General features: G+C 37.0%; 1 protein-coding gene across 3 annotated transcripts in view; it reads right to left on the bottom strand.

The window, feature by feature from the left end:
• Positions 1-22,367, bottom strand: part of LOC126725886 (nudix hydrolase 3) — a 56,588-nt gene extending 34,221 nt beyond the window's left edge. For all 3 annotated transcript variants that reach the window (XR_007655628.1, XM_050430893.1, XM_050430894.1), the window contains exons 1-8: positions 22,129-22,367; positions 21,842-22,021; positions 19,732-19,809; positions 13,775-13,871; positions 12,652-12,785; positions 12,212-12,293; positions 6,456-6,542; positions 5,960-6,066 (exon numbers count right to left, since the gene is read on the bottom strand). Coding sequence is in view for 2 of the 3 variants with exons in the window: in XM_050430893.1 (XP_050286850.1) it covers positions 5,960-6,066; positions 6,456-6,542; positions 12,212-12,293; positions 12,652-12,785; positions 13,775-13,871; positions 19,732-19,809; positions 21,842-22,021; positions 22,129-22,193 (830 nt within the window). In the remaining variant the exon portion in view is untranslated. The remainder of the gene's footprint in view (positions 1-5,959; positions 6,067-6,455; positions 6,543-12,211; positions 12,294-12,651; positions 12,786-13,774; positions 13,872-19,731; positions 19,810-21,841; positions 22,022-22,128) is intronic.
• Positions 22,368-22,585: the final 218 nt, after the last annotated feature.

Here is a 22,585-nt window from a genome sequence, read left to right as displayed (position 1 = left end):
TCACTTTGCAATGGATCCCTAGTTTGAAGACAACACCCCATCCACCATAAGCTTATCAATAGAATTAAACCTTCTGTGAGAGTTGGCCACACGATCTCTCCTTCTTTAATGCAAACCACTCTTGATTTTTGCCTCCAACAAATTTCTTCTCTCAGTTGATTCTTTCCTTATCCAACTTTTCCTCTACCTCTACCATAAAAGAACACGACTTTCCTCAACATTCTCAAATACCCTAAGATCACTCCACAACTTCCCCTTTTCTTCTACATTACCCAACTCCTCCGTATTCCACCTCTTGAGATCAACCTTCAAAGCCTTCAATTTACTTGCTAAAATAAAACTAGGGGCTCCATGAAAATGATAGGACTCACACCAAGAGCATATTTTTTCTACAAAACTTTCATCCTTTAGCCACATATTCTCAAACCGAAAAGGCCTTCTTCCTTTATGGAAATTACCTCCCTCTAGAAGAATTGGAAAACGGTCTGAGAACAATCTAAACAACCACTTTTGACAAACAGAAGGAATCTTAATCTCCCAATTTGCTGTCACAAGAAATCTATCCAACCTTGACCTTCGGATGACAACCTAGACAACATTTTTTGACAAATAGAAGGAAACTTAATCTCCCAATTTGCTGTCACGAGAAATCTATCCAACCTTAACCTTGGAACAACCTCATGAGAGTTTGACCAAGTGATGCTCCCCCTTTCTAATGGTAGATCAATCAAACCATGTTTGGAGATAAAATCTGAGAACTGATGCATAGCCTGGGTAAGAAAGACAGAGCCCAAATGTTCATAGGTTAACCACACAACATTAAAGTCTCCTCCCACACACCAAGGAATATTCCACCAACTGCACAAGACAGATAACTTATCCCATAATAACCTTCTGTCCCTATCAGAATTAGGCCCATACACTCCAGTAAATGCTCATTCAAATTGATCAACCACATTTTTAAACCTACAAAAAGTTGAGAAACGCCCCACTGCTTCCTCCAAAATCACCACCACCCTTCTATCTCACATCACAAGCACCCCTCCAGAAGCACCCACAGAACCTAAATATACCCAGTCCACATGCTGACCACCCCACAGACTACGAATAATTCCTCTAGTTATGAGCTCCAATTTAGTTTCCTAAAGACAGAAGATATTGACTTCCAATTTCTAATCAAGTTTCTAACCTGAAGCCTTTTTTCTTGGTCATTCAATCCTCTAACATTCCACAAAATAATTTTCAAATTCATTGATGAAACACAGCAACCCAATCCCTACTGACACTTCTTCCCCTATCTGACTCATTTTCACCACTCCAAGTACTCACCAAAATTTACAATTCCCAGTGGCTTTTCTGCCCTACCTTCTCCATTTTCTTCTGTGAGCCTTCTTCATGCAACTTGCTTCTTTTTTTATAAATTTTTATTTTTAGCTTCTAAAGCTAAAAACAAATCTGTAATGTTCTTCAAAACCTTCCGACGAAGTCTCCATTGATTTCCTGAAAGCTTTAATCCTGTTGATTACCCATAACGATAACTGACTACTATCAACTTTTTCTGGACCCCCACCCTCCACTGTGTTCCTCTCAACCACCTTCATTGGGTTACTCTCAGATCCCGCTAGAATTTCCATTGCCAACAGAGCCATAACCGACAGCGCACACTCCAAATCTAGACGAGTAGAAGCAAAATCCACCACACCATCACACTCATCAGCCTAACTAATAATAAGCCCATCACCAAGAAAAAAATTTGTACTTGGGATAGCTTCACTTTTTGAGATTGAGTAGTTCGAGACTGAATCCGAAGACCGATAAAGAGTGAGAGGAATTACAATCTGCCTCCCATCACGAAGCTCAAGTACCCAATCTTTAGAATTGCCTCATACTTTTCCCATATCACCAACAAAATCCCTAAGTGATAGATGCTGATTTTGTAACCCATCATTGGAAACAAGTACGCTAGGCTCCGAGCTTTGAGATGACACTTCCAAAGAAATCTCACCTTCCTCTAAATTTGACCCTAATGCAAACACCTGGGGCAAAGTATGGCTAGGAGCCACCTCCTTCATAATTGGACCTACAGGGGGGTTGATGAGACTTGCTACAGCTTGCTTGATGAAGACTTGAAGTAGGAACACCAGTAGATGGAGAGACCGAAGCTGCCGAACCAATTTCCAGCTACGACAGAGTGGGGAGTGAGATGCTTGACTGGGTTAGAATGGGTTGGGGACACGCTGCTGACCTCTTAATAGAGTCTTGATGCTGGGTTTTGGGTTTGGAAGCCATCCCATCCTATTTCGAGTTAATAGGCTTCCAAACCGACAAATTGGGCTTCGGCCCAATATCTTTAGGCACTGAAAAAAGTTTGGGTTTTGGCCCAATAACATTATGCACTGAATGCAATTTGGGTTTTAGCCCATTTTCTTTTGACAGCCCCAAAGAATTTGACCCAGTATTCTTTGTCCCCATATATTGATTAGAGTTTGAACCCACCTCACTTATGTTAGATGAAATCACACCCCACCTTCCTTCCTTCCCATGCTCAATACGTAAATAAATATCTAGGGTCAGTGTATCTTTGATACCTCTACTCGCAAGGCTATTAATAATGGCAGCCGTAATGTTTGCCCCAATTTGAGCCTGTAATTTCTCAAGCTTTCCTTCGAGTGACACACTATCCCCACCAGAAATTCTATTGTTTAAATTTTGAATTTTTGAGATTTTCTCCTTTCCTTTAATTCCTTTTTTTTAGAGATAATTACATGCTGCTAATCTCGTAACTCGAACCCTTCCCCCCCCCCCCTCCAGACTCCCAAACACTTTGTGCATAGGGAGGTGCCAATTCATCATTGTGCTTCCGTGGTTCTACCACTGCCCCTGCCATCGAGACTGCCTTAGGGACACCTTTTTGGATACAGAGGGTGCCTGTCTAGAAAGCACCAACGCGGCTCCAAGGTCGCCGCACCAGAGTCTGACGCGGCGTCCGACGTCCGACTAGCCGACTCTCCCTTTTTTTTTTGATTCACGCCGATTCGCGTCAACTCGGCCAGACTTGCGTCGATTCGGGCCAAAACGGGCCGATTCCGACGGAAACGGGAACCGATACGGCCGAAACGGCCACCGAAACATGCCGATTCCGGCCGAAACAGTAAAGGAACCTACTTGAAATGTGGTTTTTTTGTTTACAATTACCAAAAGTATTGATTTTATTAAAAACAAATCATAAATAATTGTTTTTTAATAATAAATTCTACCATTTATTTGAATTTTTTTTTTTTTTTTGATAGGTAATAACAAATTTATTGATAATAGAAGTATAATGGATTTACGATAGTAAACTCACTGCACTGATAAAAATACAAACCAATCAAAAAGAAAGACTAGCAGAATTAAGAAAATTAAACAAAGAATGACAATGCGTAAACCCCCAAATACGAAACCACTCAAACAAAGTCCTAAGCAGCAAAAACTTCACACAATCTACAAGTCTCTCAGTTTCCTCAAAAGTTCGGACATTGCGCTCCTTCCAAATTAACCACATAAGACACGCTGGAACCATATTCCACACATTTGAAGTGTGACTCCCTAACCAATTCCACCATGCAGAGAGAAGAGAAACAACGTTCTTTGGCATCACCCACTGAACCCCAAACAAACGAAGGACTTCACTCCACAAGGTATGAGCATACTTACAATGGATCAATAAGTGATCCACAGTTTCCTCTTCACATCGACAAAGGCAGCACCAATTAACAAGAGGTAAATGCTTCTTAACAAGGTTGTCTATAGTAAGAATCCCACCCCTAGCAGCTGTCCATAAAAAGAAAGCCACCCTTTTAGGGACCTTAACACACCATATGCTCTTCCAAGGAAAAGACACCAACGGGGCTGCTAGCAATGAGAAATAGAAAGAGCGCACATCAAAAACACCACTACGATTCAATTGCCATATCATGGTGTCATCACCCCCTCTAGGTAGCTTGGATGAGATATGCGCAAAAAATTCATAAAAGATCCCTGTCTCCCAATCCTGAAAAGCACGACGGAAACATAAGTTCCAGCTTCTACCACCCCCATCCGGTGCATAGTCAACCATATCAAAAGTCATAGCTGACTTATCCATAGCAATAGCAAACATAGCCAGATATAAATCCTTCAGGGCAGTAGGGCTACTCCAAGGGTCATACCAAAATTTGATACGAAAACCCTCACCCGTTGCATACAACACATGACCAAAAAAGCTCTCAACCCCTTCTTAATGTTCTTCCACATACCACATCCATGCGTCCCTCTAACAACTCTAGTACACCATCCCCCACTGGCCTCCCCATATTTGGAAGCTATAACTTGCCTCCATAAATGTGTGACCTCATTCCCAAATCGCCATAGCCACTTCCCAAGCAAAGCTTGGTTAAATAGCCCAATCTTCCGGATCCCTAAGCCACCTACCTCCACGGGCCACACAACTTTCTCCCAAGCAACAAGTGAGAATTTAAAAACATCATTAGATCTCCCCCAAAGGAAATTCCTCTGAATCCTCTCTAATCTGTCCGCCACATGTTGTGGAATAGTGAACAAAGATAAATAGTATGTAGGAAGACTTGATAGGGTACTCTTCAATAAAGTAAGTCTACCCCCTTTTGACAAATATAACTGCTTCCAACCTGCAAGCCTTTTTTCCATCTATTCAATGATAGGGTTCCATATTGAGGAATCCGTATAATGTGCCCCCAAAGGCATACCCAAATAAGACATGGGTAAACAGCCTATCTTACAACATAAAATACGAGATAAGGCATCCAAATTCCCAACCTCACCAACCGGCACAATCTCACTCTTGCCAACATTTACTTTCAGTCCTATGATAGCTTCAAAGAAAATTAGAACCATACGAATATGTAATAATTGTTCCTCGGATGCATCACAAAAGATAAAAATATTTTTAATAATTTTTTAATTGCCGAGTCCCACCGCACCTGCACCCACCTTTTTCAAAAATTACCGAGTCTCGCACCCACACCCTCACCCGAGTCCCGAAACGCACCCGTGCTTCATAGGTGCCTGTCTTAGAGGAACAATCATCTCCCTCATATGGATGCCAAATCCTCTCTAGCCACTACCCATCTTCCCCTCTGGAACAACTTTGGACCCCTTATGTTTGCCTTTATGTAATTCAGATAGCATCAAAAAGGAACCATGGGCGTTGGACCTCAGTTGCAAAATAAAAACTTTGTCGCCCTCCCTAACTGTTCTTGCAAACTGACCCGGAGATTGCTTAGAAACCAAATCCTCAATGTGATTCAAAATTCTCATAGCACTCTCCTTCCCCATACAAACAGAACGTAATGAAATCCGACGTCGTTCATAGATATGTAACAAGAAGAAAGATCTCCCCTCCTCAACAACAAACTCAAAAGATTTAGATTCAATGAAAGAATGAAAAACAGAGGAAAACACCTCCTCTAAAGAAAGAAGAATAGAGCAATCTATGGCTTATTAGAGGTAGCCAGGCCTCATATGTGACTAATCCTAGCTCGGGGGTGTTATCAATGTAAAATAATTTTTTAATTTTAGTTAATCAGGTTATTTTGTATGTTTATCTAATTTGTATAATCAAGCTTATTTTTGCAATTCAATAAGTTGGCTTTCCTGGTAGTCTATATAAGTTCACCATTGTAATCCTATGGAGACAAGCTTGATTGGTTAATAAAATTTTCTCTTGGAATTTTCCAATGGTGTGGTGCTTACTCTAGCCAACCTTGTGTTCTCTCTTGCTTGGTGTTGACACTAAGCAAACCTAGGTGGACTCTAGGTTATCTATATTTTTATTTTCTGTTCTTCAACTTTCTTATCACGTCCGTTTTGGTTGCCTAGCATCTTATTTTGATATTGGAGTACGTTGTTCAAAATCAATTACTCACAAACCTTATAGAGTGCCACTTTAAGGAAGACTTACCATGGACTTTTATTAATCACATAATACATCCATTTTAACTTGTCTAACTCTGATGCATCAGCATGCTCCTTCAACCAATCTCTTAGAACTGGATTACTATACCAAACCTGTATGAAAACAAAATAAATAAATAAACAATGGAAAACTAATTTTAGTAAGATGCAACTACAATGGTCTCTTATACACACACACACACACATTTTAAGGTGAGATGTATTCTGGTATATAAGCTTCTAATTGTATTATATTGCATTGTGATTTATCCTCAACTACCATACACATTTATTCTTTTAGGTTAATGACAATCAAATAAATTCTTGAAAAACTATTTGGATCAAGGGGGAAAAAAACTCTTTCTGAATTCCATCATATGCAAATCAGAGCTAGTAATGAAGTACGCCAGATAAACATGATAACCATGTTCATGCACTTAGATGTGTTACAAGCATAAACGTGTGTTGTGAGTATTTTCTGTTTATAAACATATACACACAACCTGCAGGTTAAATATTTCATCCATAATTGTTGCCGCCTTGACAAGCAAAACCAAAGCTTCCCTGTCTGCATCTGTTACCCCTGTCAACTGCATCAAGTTAAAATTAATAATATCTATTAGAGAATTTACTTTCAATTCAGAATACACACAAGGCAGAAAACAACTGCAATATAGGGGGTGAAAAGACATCAAAAGACTAGTATGCTAAATTTTGGAATAAGATTAGATTTAACAGTACTCGCAATTGACAAAGGTACAGTGCTAATATGAAAATGGTTGTTTGTTGTATAATTCATTGAAGACCAAATCAAGACAATGATTTCAAGAGAAAATTATGGGATTTTTTTTTCATGTAAAGAAAATTTTAGTAAAGTCATAAAAAGGAGTCACCCAAGTATATAGTAGGTGACCTAAACAATCAAATACACAAATTACAAGCATCCATCAAATCATAAACCGAAAAAATAGAATGACTTTCTATAATAGACATCTAATCTGATAATGTTTAAAAGAAGAAAAGTTTTAAGTCGGTCCTTTCAGAATTTTTATAACACTGGTTGTTTCTCTCCCGCCAAATGCACCACATCAAACAATGAGGGACAACCATCTAGATAACACCATTACGATGGTGACCAAATTACCTTGTCAACATGCTAGGAGCTCAACCACAATCTTTGGCATTGCCCAATATATACCAAACAAGGTGAACACCATAGACCACAACTCAAAAACAAGAGGACAATGTAATAAAAGATGATCTACTGACTCTCCATTACTTTTGCACATATAACACCTTCCTCTTCCGTAAATTATCAATAGTCAAATAGTTCCCAAAGCTGCAATCCAAACAAAAAACGCAATTCTGGAAGGAAACTTTTGCTTCCAAATACTTCTCCAAGGGAAGGACTAAAATACTTAAACCTAACAAAGCCTGATAATAATTGCTCTCATCAAAGCCCCTACTCTTAATAGGTGTCCAACACATTTTATCTTCACCAATACACCTCAACGAGACTCCATAAATAACATCCATAAAAATAGACAAAGTTCCAATTCCCAATCCTAAATTGCTCGCAAGACCTCCAAGTCCCAATAAAGAACCCCATTAGGGAACTACATGAGATCAGCCATATAAGCCTCCTTAACTCTACTAATTTTGAATAATTATGGAAGACACACTCTCAAAGGATTATCCCCACACTAGACATCATGCCAAAATTTCACACAAGTGCCATCTCCAATCTCAAGCTGAATGTAGCAAGAAAAAGTAGACCAGCCACTGCTAATAGTCTTCCATAAACTCACCCTATAGGAGCTTGGAACAGAATTAGAGCACCAACCTCCCTCCTTACTTCCATATTTAACCCTTATAACCCTTCTCCATAACGCTTCTCTCTCAGACCCAAATCTCCACAACCATTTTCCTATTAGCGCTTCATTAAAATGTCTCAAATTTCAAATTGCTAAACCCCCAGAATGGATAGGAGAGCAAACCTTAGACCAATTCGCCAAGTGACGTTTTGAATCATCTCTCAAACCACTCCAAAGAAAATTTCGTTTTAGTTCTTCCATACGGTTTGCTATATCCATCGGAATTGGGAAAAGGGAAAGGAGATTAGTAGGTAAATTGGATAAAGTACTTTTTTAAGAGTACGTTTACCCCCTTTGGAGAGAGACATCCGTTTCCATCCTGCTAACCTCTTTTCCACCTTCTCAATGATGGGATTCCAGATTGCCTTATCTTTACATTTTGCACCCAATGGAAGGCCTAAATATTTCATAGGAAGTGCCCTGCTTGCAACCCAAAGCATCTACTAGCAACTCAAAATTTGGAACCCCTCCCACAGGAACTAGTTCAAAATCAAGCACAGAAACAACAGTTGGTCAAGATCAGCATTGCAAATAACCAATGTATTATCTGCATAGAGAAGATGAGTTACCTATAAGTGATCATCTGTGGAAGTACCCACACTAAAACCAAACAAACGACCTTCCCTCACTATCTTATCCATCATTTTGCTAACTGCCTCCATAACAATAACAAACAACAAGTACAAAGGGTCACCCTGACGTAAACCTCTATAATTCTCAAAGAAGCCACAAGGAGCTCCATTAATTAAAACTAAGAATTTACCATGGATATACAGAAAAAGTATCCATTTTCTCCATTTTCTGGAAAACCGATTTGCTCGAGCATAGAAATTAGGAAACCCTAGTTCATATGATCGTAAGCCTTCTCCACATCCAACTTGCACAACACCTCCAAAACTCCTGATTTCAGACTACTATCTAGGCACTCATTTGTAATGAGAACAAAATCCAAAATCTGCCTATTCTTAATGAAGGCATTCTGAGTCTTCGAAATGACATCCCCAATCATCTCTTCTATCGTTTTAACCAAGACTTTAGCAATAATTTTGTAAACCCCCCAATCAAACTAATAGGCCAAAAATCTTTCACCTCTACTGCATCTGAGTTTTTAGGAATCAAAGAAATAAAGGTTGCATTTAAGCTTTTTTTGAACTGACCTCCCTCAAAAAAACCTGAAAAATCTCTAGGTGATCTGATTTGATAACATCCCAGCAAGTCTAGAAAAAAGTCATAGGGAAACCATATGGGCCAGGAGCTTTGTCCCCCTCAAAATCTTTAACTACCCCAAAAATTCTACTTCATCAAAAGGCCTCACCAGCCAGCCAGCCTGGTCATCAGAAATCATGGGATTAATTGTTAGAGAAAATCATGGGATTAAGCCATTAAGGCAACAATATGCAATTCAAATTCAAGTTATTATTAATTTGTGTATGTAATGCCATTATGAATATGGATTCTATTGTTTTGTATTTTCAAAGAAAAGTGTACGGGAAAATGTAGCCCTACGGACTCTTGTCCTTGTCCCAGTGATGTATGCCATCAATTCAAACCATGTATTTCCCTTGTGTTCTCCCTCTCTTTCTTTGCTTCTGCCTTCTCTAAATTTTCTCTATTTCATTTTGATTTTAACATATTTTTTCTTTTTTTGATAGATTTTAACATATTTTTTCTCTAAATTTGTAATTTCTATTAACTTTCAAATTAATTTCAATTATAAATGACCGGCTAGGCACTATAAATATGGGCAAATTGCATTCTCCAAAGTATGAGGGATGCATAAACGTTATAAGGCCACAATGCCAACAATTTCCTTGGTCACTACATTACTCCTACCCATTAAATATTTACCTGTTTCCTTTTTCAAACAGACCACAGCCAGAAAAAATAAATAAATAAAAAATAAAATCCCCATAATATTCACCCCTCAGATTACAACAGACCATGATTCCACCCATATGCCAACTGACAGAGCAATGATGACCTAGTTCTCTCAGTATTCTGCAAATTAGCTAGGACTGTTAGTAGATTTTACTAAAACAAATGGTAGATCATTAATCATTCCAATTCCTACCAACAAAATGTTGCTTGGAAGCATGAGAAACCCCCAACCACTATAACTCCCACCTCCTCTTCATCCACCACCAATTCCACCATCACCACTAATCAAGAGCAAAGCCAAAATTATTTTAGAATTTATATTTTCAGATTTTTGTATTTATCTTATAGGAAATTGGATAATTGTAGACTTTTATTTGGATAGAGATTAGATTTGAGATTAGATAGGGATTAGTATTTGAGTTTAGTTAGGATTAGTTTTAGTATGTTATCTTTATCTCTTTATTTTCCAGTTCTAGCTCTATATAAGAGACTAGTTTATTTGTATTTTTAGCATAGGCGTGATTAATGAAAATTCAGATTGAATATTTTTCCAGTTGTTAGGTGCTGACTCTAATGCCTTAGGTGCTGATTCCTAAGGGTCCTTAAGTGCTGATTCCTAAGGCTTAGGCTTGGTGTTGATTCCAAGTTCTTGTTCTTTTATTTTTCTATTTATTTTCCTGCATCAATTTGGTATCAGAGCATGTAGATCCACTTTCATAAAAAATAAATAAATTAAAAAAAAAATAATAATAATAATAATCTCTGCAGTGTTTCTCACCCCATCAAACCACAACCCACACAGCCAAACAGATCCAATTCCCCCCCAAAAAAAAAAAAAAAAAAAAAAAAAAAAAAAATCTTTGTCATGTTTCCCATTAAAGCACAGTAAGTCATTAACCCATCTGCCTGAAATCAAGACCACACACTGTGAAGCCTAGACCACAACAAGACCACACCCCATGAAGCACAGGATGACTCTAAGCAGCAAATTTAGCAATCCAGGTTCTTTTTAAAATTCTTTGCTGAAGTTTTTATTTTTTATTTTTAGAGAACCATGGTAGTACCCCAGCCACCTATTTTTTATGGATATAAAAATCAAGAGCCATAGACTTTCAAACGTTGGATATTTGAGGTGGAACAATTCTTTGCACAAGTGCATTTATCAAATGCCAAACAAAAGATGTGGTATGCCAAAACAAGAGTTGCTGGTAGAGCTTTAGAGTACTGGAATCATTATGAGAGCCTTCACTTTAGATGCCATTGGTCTCAAATTACTTGGGAAAGAATGAAAGAAGATCTTTGTATTGAATATTTCCCACAGTATTTTCACAAGGATCTACAACAACCTTCTCATGGCAATTTACAAGATCTAAGAACAAGTATGAGGCAGTGCAACAATGCAAAGCTCACTCATGAAGTATTTGCCATACGCCAAGACTTAGGAAATCTAATAAAAATGGTTGAAGCCTTGGCTACTCAAATGAAGGGAAATCAAGTACCATCTCATGCAACTTGAAGAGTCTACTATAGAGCCTAAACAGCAAGAAGCTTCTATGCTTGAAGAATCCCCTACAGTGAATGAAGATCCAAAGCTTGATGAGGTCAAAATTGTTGACATGCCAATTCCACTAATTGAGTTTGTAATTCCAGACGGCATCGCCACAAACACCAAGAGAGAGAAAACCCAAACCCTCCAACGCCAATCCACACCACGAACCACCACTAACCCACACTATGGCGCTGCCACAAGACGACGAGAGAGAGAAGGTAAGGACTCCAACGCCAATCCACACTAAAACCCACGAACCAAAACCCACGGACCACCACCACTAAACCCACACCAAAACCCATGAACCACCACTTACCCGGACCACGGCGCCGCCGCAAAGACCACGTGAGAGAGAAGAGAGGGACGAGAGAGTAAGAGAGAAGAGTGAGGGATGAGAGAGTAAAAGAGAAGAGAGAGGTTTGAGAGTGAGAGGGATTAGAGAGTCAAAGAGAGAAGACAAAGAGATGAGAGAGTAGAAAGGTTTGAGAGAGAGTGAGAGAAACTAAAAAAAAAAAATGGCTCTATAAGTCGTTTAAGGACTGAATTGGTCAATTTTAAAATATTTTGGACCTAGTTGGTATTTGCCCAAACCTTAGGAGTAGTTAGTGAAATTTACCCTAATAATTATCTTTGTTAGTTTACACTTATTACTTTTTTTGTTGAATGGTATGAACCATGTAAGGATATAATTCAATGAATATTTTAAACAACATATCGACATCTGCTGTCAGACTAAATAGCTTCAGGATCCCTTTTAAGTCTAAACATGTATCAAGTTGGTAATTGTCAGCTAAAAGGTTCATGGTCAAACAAAATAGTAAACATGATATTGCATAAGAAGCATAGCTTATCCCAATTTAATGAAAACAACAGATTGAAGGAAATAATGGCAAACAAATATGCTTTCAATAATAGCAGCAGAATAATAGATGTAACAAACTCCAAAAAAATTAACAACCTCTGCATTGAGTGTAACAGAAGCATAACGATGGAGTTGCTTCTGTAGAGCCAAACTTCGTGCATCAGTGTTTTCCTTGTACCTTTAATAAAATTTAAATAACTAGAATAAGCACAAAATGAATAACTACAATGTCTTTTTCAAATAAATGACAGATTTCTCCCATGTTTAAATTCTCTCCACTTTTAGATATTGGCCAGATCTACAATGGCCAAAATATTGCAATATTCAAATGAAATATCATTAAAAATACCAGGAAAAAAAAAAAGAAATTTGAAAATTCAGAAGAGATAAAAATAGGAATTTATCAGCCAATATATTGGATACACTGGTTTCTCAATCAACTTATTTCTTACAGCCCCCCCAACCCCCCCTCCAAAAAAAAAAAAAAAGCCTATATCTTGACATGAGCTAGGCACCATAGGGATTATAAAACATACCTCTGTTCAATTATGTCAAAAAGCCGACCATATTGTCCATTTACATCATAGGGAACATAATCAGGATCTTCTTTAGCAAGTAAGCTTCTATACTCCTCATAAGAAATGTATTTAACAGCAGAGACTTCTGATTCCTATCATTAGAGAGAGAGCAAAGACATGCAATCAGATTTTCTGGCCATCAAATTATGCATGTGAAATGACAGAAAGCTGAATTTGCTTGTTAAAGCATGTCCTTTTCTATATATGATCACCAGGCAAAAGATAGAGGTCTAGAAATCACTTTTAGAATGGAGAAAAGTATCACTGAATATTATTGCAAAATCACTTTATCTAAAAACCAACATGCTTACTAGACGAAAGAATTACTGTGTTTGAAATAAATAGTGAATTATGTCCTTTCTTTGACTCTGTTTTCTTCCATTCAATACACAGTCACATACACATATGGATAATGTCATGAAATGACTAAGTTGACTTTGAGATATCAAGGAAAATATAGATCAGCTTCCATGCTACATATTTTGGGAGCTAACATACATAATATACAAACACTTGCATATTTTCAACTTACTTGAAATCCAATACCATCTTTAATGCCCAATCAATGACTATAGACAAGATGGGCCTCACACCAATTATTAAGACATAATATCCTCAAGTCAAGACGGACTAAACCAAGTCAGTTCAGTCCACCCCAAAAACAATGTCAAAGCTGCATTCTACCATTGATGGGTCTCTCTTGCTTATCCATAGGATTCATGTTAATATTACCTGTATATAATGCTGAATCTAAGAAAACCAGATTTACCCATAACATCCATGTGGCAGTTGTATACTTGTATATGTGTCATGTAATCCACTGTGTCACCAGCATACAAAGTATACAGCTGCAACGTAATACTGATTGACTGTTTCATCGGAATGAACAACAATCATTACGATATGCTTATCCCTAAATATAACCGACAAATCTAACTAGAGAAGCCAAAATACTTGAATGAGGCATAAAGACCTGAGAAACAAATTATGATGCATGAATTTGCGTAAGGACAAAAGAAAAAAAAGATACAACATCAACTGATTTGAAACTTCATCAGACAATAATCATTAAACTTCTTACCTGAAGAGTGAAGGCCTCCAGAGGGATCGGATCTAGAGTTGTGACAAGGTATACATCATTAAATTCATTATTGATGTATTTTCCATCATTTATGACACTGCACTTTCAGAATGTAAACCGAATGTCACTTAAGTAAAAGCAGATTAAGGTCCTTGCTGATTACAAAAAAGTAATATATACATAGAAATGATATTTGAAAACAGATATTTCATTCATATATACATATACATATAACACTTTTCTAATAATTAAAACACTAATGTATCATGTATTGTTAAAATTAGCCACACATATGCACACTGTGCACATGTACACATGTACAGTGAAGCTTAGGCATGTTAATATGCACAGCTTTCTTCTTCTATCAACTGGAACCCTCTTTTTATCCATTAATAAAATTATAACTGACATGATACACTCTTCTCAATTGTTATAATCATTTTTTTCCCTCATTGGAGGTGCAAATGTTTACCTCTCACAGAGAAGTGCCAGCAGATGTCAGCCACATATCCATGTTCGAAAGTGTTTGACACTAAAAAGTCTAGACGTGTTTAAGATTGTTTGACATGCATCTGGCGAAGTCAGAATCGCACCATGTCAAGCAGGGATACTAATGGAAGAAAAATGGTGAAAAGGAAAGATGTTTTAGAAAGCTAAGTTGCTTAGAAAATAGAAAGAATGAACTAGCTCTTCAAGAGACACACTCTTGGAATAATACCTCATAGATTTCTTGGATTCAAATTCAACTACTTATAATGAGGACAGCCTCACTTATTTATAGATACATAGGCAAGCCGCTGATTAGCTAGAAAGTTAATTACAAGAACCTACCATGTGGCTACGATGTGATTGGCTAAAGCCTAACAAACATCTCTAACTAACTAATAGGCTATTGCACATATCACTAATAATCTATCAACTAACTAACTTTCTGTTACAAGTGAAAGAATCTACTTATCATACAACATAAACACTAGTAAACGACTAGCTTTAAAAATGAACTACATCAGGACTGTGCCTCTTTGGAACACACTTGTCCTCAAGTGTGGCTAGTTGTAAGATGATTTGGTGCATGACAGGGTAGCAAGTGATGCACATTGAAACTGTTGGAGATATGCATATGATCTGGTAGTTCCATTGATCTGCATTCTCATTAGTTGCTGTATTAAGCTGCTGCATCATGCTAGAGATTAAGGTCTGCTGCTGCTGTGTGTCAAGGCTGCAAGTGTAAGCAGCCATGTAGATGCTCTTGCATCCAACCTTCTTCATTTTGACCATTGGTTTGGGACTAGCTTTCCCCTTCGTTGGTTGCAATGTGTAACAATCTCCTTTCTTGCATAAGCTTGATGTGTTGCTCCTTCCACCCGAAATGGTTTGATATGGACATATTCTTTCACACCCAAGTAAGAGATGGCAAACATCCATGGTTGTCACATCACAAAGAACATAATCTTGAAAGTCATTAATTAAGAACACTAAGCACTTTCTAGAATCTCTAACTTCACCTCCTTTCTTGAAGCAAGATAGCTTTTGTGGTTGGGGCTGGTCTTGATTCTATTCAAGATTGTTAAAAACTTCTTGTGACACCATATTCTTGTAACTACTTCTTCTAAGCCACTTGTCATTCTACATTTCTTTCTTTGGAACTTGAAAGACGTTTCTTACCAATGATAAATCCTCTTCTTCCTCTATATGAGCATCTACTTCTTCTTCCACATATTGATCATCTACGGGTTCTTGAATGCATTCCCCTCCTCTATTGTCTTCAATTATCAATACACTATCACACATTTCTTCTTCTTCTTCATATATTGGAAATTCTTCATCTTCCTGGTCTTCACAACCTTCAATCATCAAAGCTTTACCCTTGCTTTGAGCAATAACTCCCCCTTTCTTGCAATTTGTGGCCTTGTGCCCAACTTCTCCACACTTGTAGCACTTAAATGTAAAGCTTTATGCTGATTTAGGGACTGGTTTAACTATACCAGAAGTTGAAGGCATGCCTACACTATCAATCTTGAAAGGTTGTGCACTATTAGTAGTTGGCCTTCCTTGAGTGCTGACTTGGGTACTTCTACTACCACTAAGCTTGGAACTGCACAAAAGCCTTTCTTGCAAGTTGCCTCTCAAACATCAAGGCTCTATTGTAAGCTTCAAAAACATACCACAGTTGGTGCAATGATAAGGCATCTTGAATTGATGGTTTAAGACCACTCAAGAACCTTGCAATCATTTGATCTTCACTCTCATTCAGGTCTACTTGCGCTACCAGTTGATAAAATGCCTCTATATACTCTTCCACACTGCCGTGTTGCTTCAAATTATGCAGTTGTTTGTACAAGGACTGCATATAATTGAAAGGCTGAAACTGGTTATTTTCTGCTTCATCTTACACCAATCTTGGATCTTTCTTTCACCCCTCCTAACTCTTTGAACTTGGAGCTGTTCCCACTAGGCTGAAACTCTCCCTCTTAGCTTGATAGAGATCAATTTCACCTTCTTTGAATCTAGTACCTCATGGAAATCAAAGATTCTTTCTACTTGGTTAAGCCAATCTATGAATTCTTCATGATTCAAGCTACCATAGAACTTAGGTAACTCAATCTTGAAGTTTGATTCCCATTTTGGTTCTCCCCTTGGAGGACTAGGCACCAGACTTAGAACACCTCCTCTAGGCTGGCCAATTGGGTTACTAAAGTTGCTATGACTGTCAATTTCAGCATCTTCAGTAGGTTCATCATCATTTCTAGGATGATAACGTTGGTTTCTTCTCACTTCCTCGGTCAAGGCAGCAAGCTGCCCCCTTAGCAGCTCATAGTCTGCTTCAATATCACTTGGAGTTCTCCTTCTTGGTGTGGTTGCGGCTGCTGCCTAGGATGAACTTGCACCTTAGGTTCATGTGCTACAAAAGCTTTCTTGTTCCTTCTATTGTAAACTATTGGTGCCATCTTCACAAATTCTTAGGCTCACTAGTAGAGAATAAGAAAATGAAATCAAGATAGGATCTTGATAGGTTCTTGATGGTAGAAAATGAAGAAACAAATTGCAAACAAACTTGAATCCTAAGGATCTCAAGCTTTAATACTAAATTATAGTGGAGGAAAAATGGTGAAAAGAAAAGATGTTTTAGAAAGCTAAGTTGCTTAGAAAAAAGAAAGAATGAACTAGCTCTTCAAGAGATACACTCTTGGAATAATACCTCATAGGTAGATTTCTTGGATTCAAATTCAACTAGTTACAATGAAGGCAGCCTCACTTACTTATATACATAGACAAGCCGCAAATTAGCTAGAAAGATAGTTACAAGAACCTACCATGTGATTGCGATGTGATTAGCCAAAACCTAACAAACATCTCTAACTAACTAATAGGCTATTGCACTTATCACTAACAATCTATCAACTAACTAACTTTCTGTTACAAGTGAAAGGATCTACTTATCAAACATAAGCACTAGTAAACGACTAGCATTAAAAATGAACTGCATCAAATACATCACCACTCTTAAAGTGTTGGGAAATTTAGATCCCGGTTGACAGAATTAAAAAGTATTAAATCCAAGTTGTTAATTAGATTTATTATAAATAAATTTGTTAAAACAAACAAACATCAATATCATGTCAAAATCATGCAGCGGAAAAAATAAATAAGACCAAATATGATGACCTAAGAAAACCAATGAAACAAACTAGTTTCACAGTAAAAAACCTGGGAGGAAACCTTCCCGAAAAGCAATCCACTATAGTAAAGAGAAGTTTCAAATCTTGTACAAAACTTTTGTCCCTAGACCCTACAATCCCCGTAGATGAACTTACAGCAGAAACCTTCTATGCTTTAGAACCTCTGAACTCTTCAATATATGAATGCCACGCTTTTTGCACGGATCCCAATACGTGACTAACCAATGATGCACGACTCCCAATATGTGACTAACACACCAACTTGAAGAAGATGTTGGCTGCAAAGTTTTTCACTTCATCAACAATGAAGATCAAGAAGAACTTGGTTACAAAACCCTAATGTGCAAAGACGCAGTAGCTTCTTTCAGAGAGAATAAGGCATCGGTCACCTATTGCATATGTTCTCCTTGTATCTCTTATGTGACTGCCTCTAAAATAAGCCTTATATATGTCTAGGATTGTGAGAAATGAAACCCACACAAATACATAAGCATGAGCCAAAAATCAAATCTGGAAATCTTAATTTCATAAAGCTCGATAGATATAGCTGTCGAGACCTCGATAGATAACTATCTGTCGAGCAGCTGTCGAACTTTAATGAATCAGCACTTCTCCAATTGTTTCTTGGACAGATTTGCATGGTTTCAATACTAAACTTGAACTCTTGTTTTTTGAAATATTAAACACATCCTAGATCTACCCAAATACAAGTAAAGTGCATTTTGTCAAAGGATTAGCCAATTACATAAAATAGTGACATATGTTCCTAATAAGTAAATCACATATGTCCTAACATAAAGTATCTATATGACTATTTTTATCAGTAGAAAATTTTAAATGGGCAAGGGCAAGTTTCTGCTACTATATGTCACAAATATGAGGTTGCAATTATACATTGATAGTTCAAGAGTGATCTTATCTTGAATCTCATGACTTGGAACTAGTCTTTTTATACAAAGATACAAATCTGAAGTAATTTCTTCATCAAACTCAATGTAAGGACTGTTTTCCCCCAATTTTTTATAGGTAATAAAACTTTATTGAAAAGAGACTACTTCATGCAAAAAGACATGAAGTAGCCTAAAGAATTACAAAAAATACAAAAGGTTGTGTACAAAAAGATAGAGATTCAATAAACATTGGAATGGAATCTCTATTTGTGAGTCCCCAAGTGCGACACCAATCAAACAAAGTACCAACAAAATAAGCTAGAAGCCAGTACCTTGTTCTCTCCGTATCCTCAAACATTCTCCTATTCTGCTCTCACTAAATAATCCACATCAAACATAGCGAAACCATATTCCAAATGTTCGACGAGTGCTTTCCCATCCAATTCCTCCAACCAAATAAAAGATCTCTCGCCCTCTCTAGTAATAAGACCCAATAAATACCAAAAAAATTTAAAACAAAACACCACAAATGATAAGCCTCCGTGCAATGAATCAAAAGGTGGTCCATCCCTTCCCCACTACACTGGCACATGCAACACCAATTCACTATAGTATGTCCTCTCCTAACAAATTGTTATAGGAAAACTTTGGATTCAAGAAATGACAACTGCATGCAAAGACCAATGTGGTTGGCCTTCCTATCTCTCATCAATGATTTTAAAACATATACAAATCTTTCTTCATTTCATTAAAAATTTTCATATAACTTCTTTGGCTCTATCATCTCCCTGTATATGTAACACATAGCTGATTTTCTCTCGTTATCAACAACACAAAGAACTCAAACAAGAGGACTCATAACTTTGAAAATATGGACTATATTATTCCAGAAAGAAGGCATCAAAATAGTTTTTACTATAGTTTAGAACTTGCCTCCTTTATTCGTTTACCACAAACCCATTTTTAGGAGTAAACATTACTCTTAGGTTATACTTTTGCTTATGAATGCATTTTAGTGTAAGATATGAAGAACAAAACCTAGCTTTCTAGGCCTAACAAGCTTTCTTTGCTTTGTGAACCCTCTCGTCATATTCAACACCCCCTATAGTTATAGATATAACTAGTTGCCTGAATGGTCCCTTTCCAAAAAAAAAAACCTTTCAAGGGAATTATAGGCTGCTTAGTAAGCCATGAAACAAAAACAGACCATTTTATACTAAAAACAAGTTTCTTTAATATATATATATATGGCTCCAAATGAAAACAACAACAAAATTGCATAACTAATAATAAGTTTCATCAGTAAGAGAAGATGGTTTCACTATCAAATCTGTTACACAAAGGAATTTATATGCCACCACAGGAAGAAGGGTTTTGATCTACTAACCACTCCTGAAGAAATATGAATATCATTTCAAATGCATCCTTTGGAAGGACAATACCGAGCTCTTCTTGAAGTTCCCTCCTGAAAGCATACCATACATGATTTCAATGATAGGCCTAATTCATCAAGCTGTAGATAATATCTGTATTAAGAAAAAGAAGGGAACAACTTGGCGGAAGTAGGAAATATAAATTACTTAATTAGAAATAAGTATGCTCTACATAGGCAGTTCAAGAAGCAATCCTTAGAGAGAGGGAATGGGAAGGGGATGAAGACAAAATGAAAACTTTTTCACAAATGACTTCAAGAATGACAACTCCTCTATGTCTGCATGAACATGAAACAAGCTTCACTGGTCAAGGGGGTGAGCTCAAGTTCAAAGCCCACCTAGGCAAAGTTCCCTTATTGTGCCAAAAACCAAAACCAAAACCAAAAACAAAAAAAATCAACCTCTTTCTCCTACAATTGCTTCATCTTCTTTTGCTCTGCTAATGTATGACTCAAGCTTTTTTGCAGTACAAAAGTAACTAGAGATAATTTTATCAATTTAGAAGCCTTCTAGTTATCTATTAGTTAAGACAAGTCACAATGTTGAGATAACAAATAAGTAAATATGGTACTTGTAAAAAAAAAAAGGATTAATTTGTTATTTTTCCTTACTATGTATTTTTACAAAATTTTTTCTATTTTCTTGTAAAAACGACATTGTTTTGCATGTATTAACTGAAAATTTGTAAAGGGAGATGACAGAAGTGACACATTGATATCATTGTAATATTTGATAGTATAAATTACAAGTTTTAAAGCTAAGGGACTGATTTAGAAGCAACCCCAAACTTAGAAGGTGTAAAGTGCATCTTTTTTATAATTTGTGTAAAGTGCATTTTAACCTAACTATTATTGCAAAATCTCACCTACCAAATATCTGTAGACAAAAGCACTAATGGAGACCATAAAGAAGAGTTCGAAAATAAACAAGATTAAATACAAAAATTTTAGAATTGTGGTCTAGTTTTGATGCAGGGCCTTCTTATCACCTTTCATAAGTTATTTTAGTTATTATTGAGTCTTAATATTAATAGTCCATTTGGATTGAGGGGGAGGGAGGGAGAGTAGAGTAACCTATTTTTAGCCAACTCTACTCTACTCCCCTCCACTCCCCTCCCTCCCCCCTCAATTCACACAAGCCCTAGGTTATTATGGTTAGAAAGTTGTTAGTTTAGTATTAATAAATTTTTCATAAAATAGGGTATTTTAGTAATTTCCAGATTTTCTGGAATGGGCTGTAAAGGGCTGCCCTAGGGCGCCATGAGTTTTATTTTATATTTTGAGTCCTTTCCTAATTCGTTTAGAAGTTCTTAAGGCCTTTTTTGTTTGTTTTTAGTAAACCTAGTCATTTGAGGAATAGATTAGTTAGAGTCCTAGTCATTCATAGTGAGATTGATTCTAATTAAGTTTAGCAGCTTCTTTTAAGATTTAAGGGTGTGATTTCCTTCTCCAACTTATGTGTGATTGCTTAGGAAAGCCTAGGTGTAATTACCTAGTGTTTCATCTATCTTATTTCAAGTTCTATTCATTATTTCAACACCAAACAGCCATCAACATACTCAAGATTCAATATTTCTTTACCAAGACCATTAAACATCAATCCTTACTCAAAACCCTCATCAAGAGAGTGCTAAATTCTTAAGTCCTACATAAAATTTGGTATCAGATCCCATTCAAGCTTACATCCAGCATCAAGCAATCCCATACATCACACATGCCCTCACTAAAGAAACAAGAGATTCACGTTCATCAATTGATATATCCCCTAAGAAGGCTGACTTGTGAACAGCTAGGTTCTGAAATATTTAGTGGAACAAGGCTTAACCAAAAACTATGAATCAGACAATCTAAAATCATCCTATCACGTTTATGTTTGAGTGGTTGGCTGCTTATAGTAGCCATTCTCTTGTGTCTTTAGAGGATTTAAGTAAAATTTTGATTGACTCGTTTGTACATGGCCTGTGTACTTAGGTCCTATTTCATTATTTACTTTTTCAGCGAAACATTATTACTCATCAAAAAGAAAAAAGAAATTCTAAAGGCCAAGAGTATAAAATAGTTTTACCGAGCTGTTACTAGCGATGAATCGCCAGCAGATATGTGACCAGCACTGGATATATCCCATAACCCTGGCCATGAATCTTTGCAGTCAGCACGTCGCTGGAGAAGCAGTTGTTGAGTATTTTCGGCAAAAATCCACATGTGAACTGCTCGATGGTAATCTCCATCTCGATGAACATCTCCCCTAAATACATATACAATAATACAATACGGACCAATATTAATTAATTAATTTAGCCGATTATTATTATTTACCCACCCACAAACGAGATTGAGAAGGGGCGTGCGTGCCTGGGTTTGGAAATGCCAGTTTTGTGGCCCGACTTGGTGAGGACGTCGAGGTGCTCTTCAGCCATTTCAATTTCCGGTGAAGATTTTGAACTCCTTCCGAAGAAGAGCTTCCCCAACAACAACTCCTCGCCTCTCTCTCGAACTTGTGGGTCAGTTGGGTTGGTTGGGTCTTGCGGTGGCCGGTTGTTATGATTGGAGAGAGAAAGAGTATTGCAATTTTGTAAGACTGTTTGATAAGCTGTTTCAAAAAGTCTATTTAAACACCATTTTAAAAATCACAAGTAATGCGTTCGGTGAAAATTGAAAAAAATTCTTTTTTTTAAGCCCAAACTTATCGTGTTTGGATAGTGTTTATTTGGCTGAAAATTAAAATTTGAAAATAATAAAAAAATAATTTTTAATTATTGTTTATACTCACATGATACTGTCATGTCCTATAAACAGTGCAAGAGGTGTT

Source organism: Quercus robur, chromosome 5 (genome assembly GCF_932294415.1).
Source record: "Quercus robur chromosome 5, dhQueRobu3.1, whole genome shotgun sequence".
In the NCBI taxonomy this organism is placed as follows: domain Eukaryota; kingdom Viridiplantae; phylum Streptophyta; class Magnoliopsida; order Fagales; family Fagaceae; genus Quercus; species Quercus robur.
Note: the sequence above shows the minus strand (reverse complement) of the source record. Positions and strands in the feature narration are given on the sequence as shown.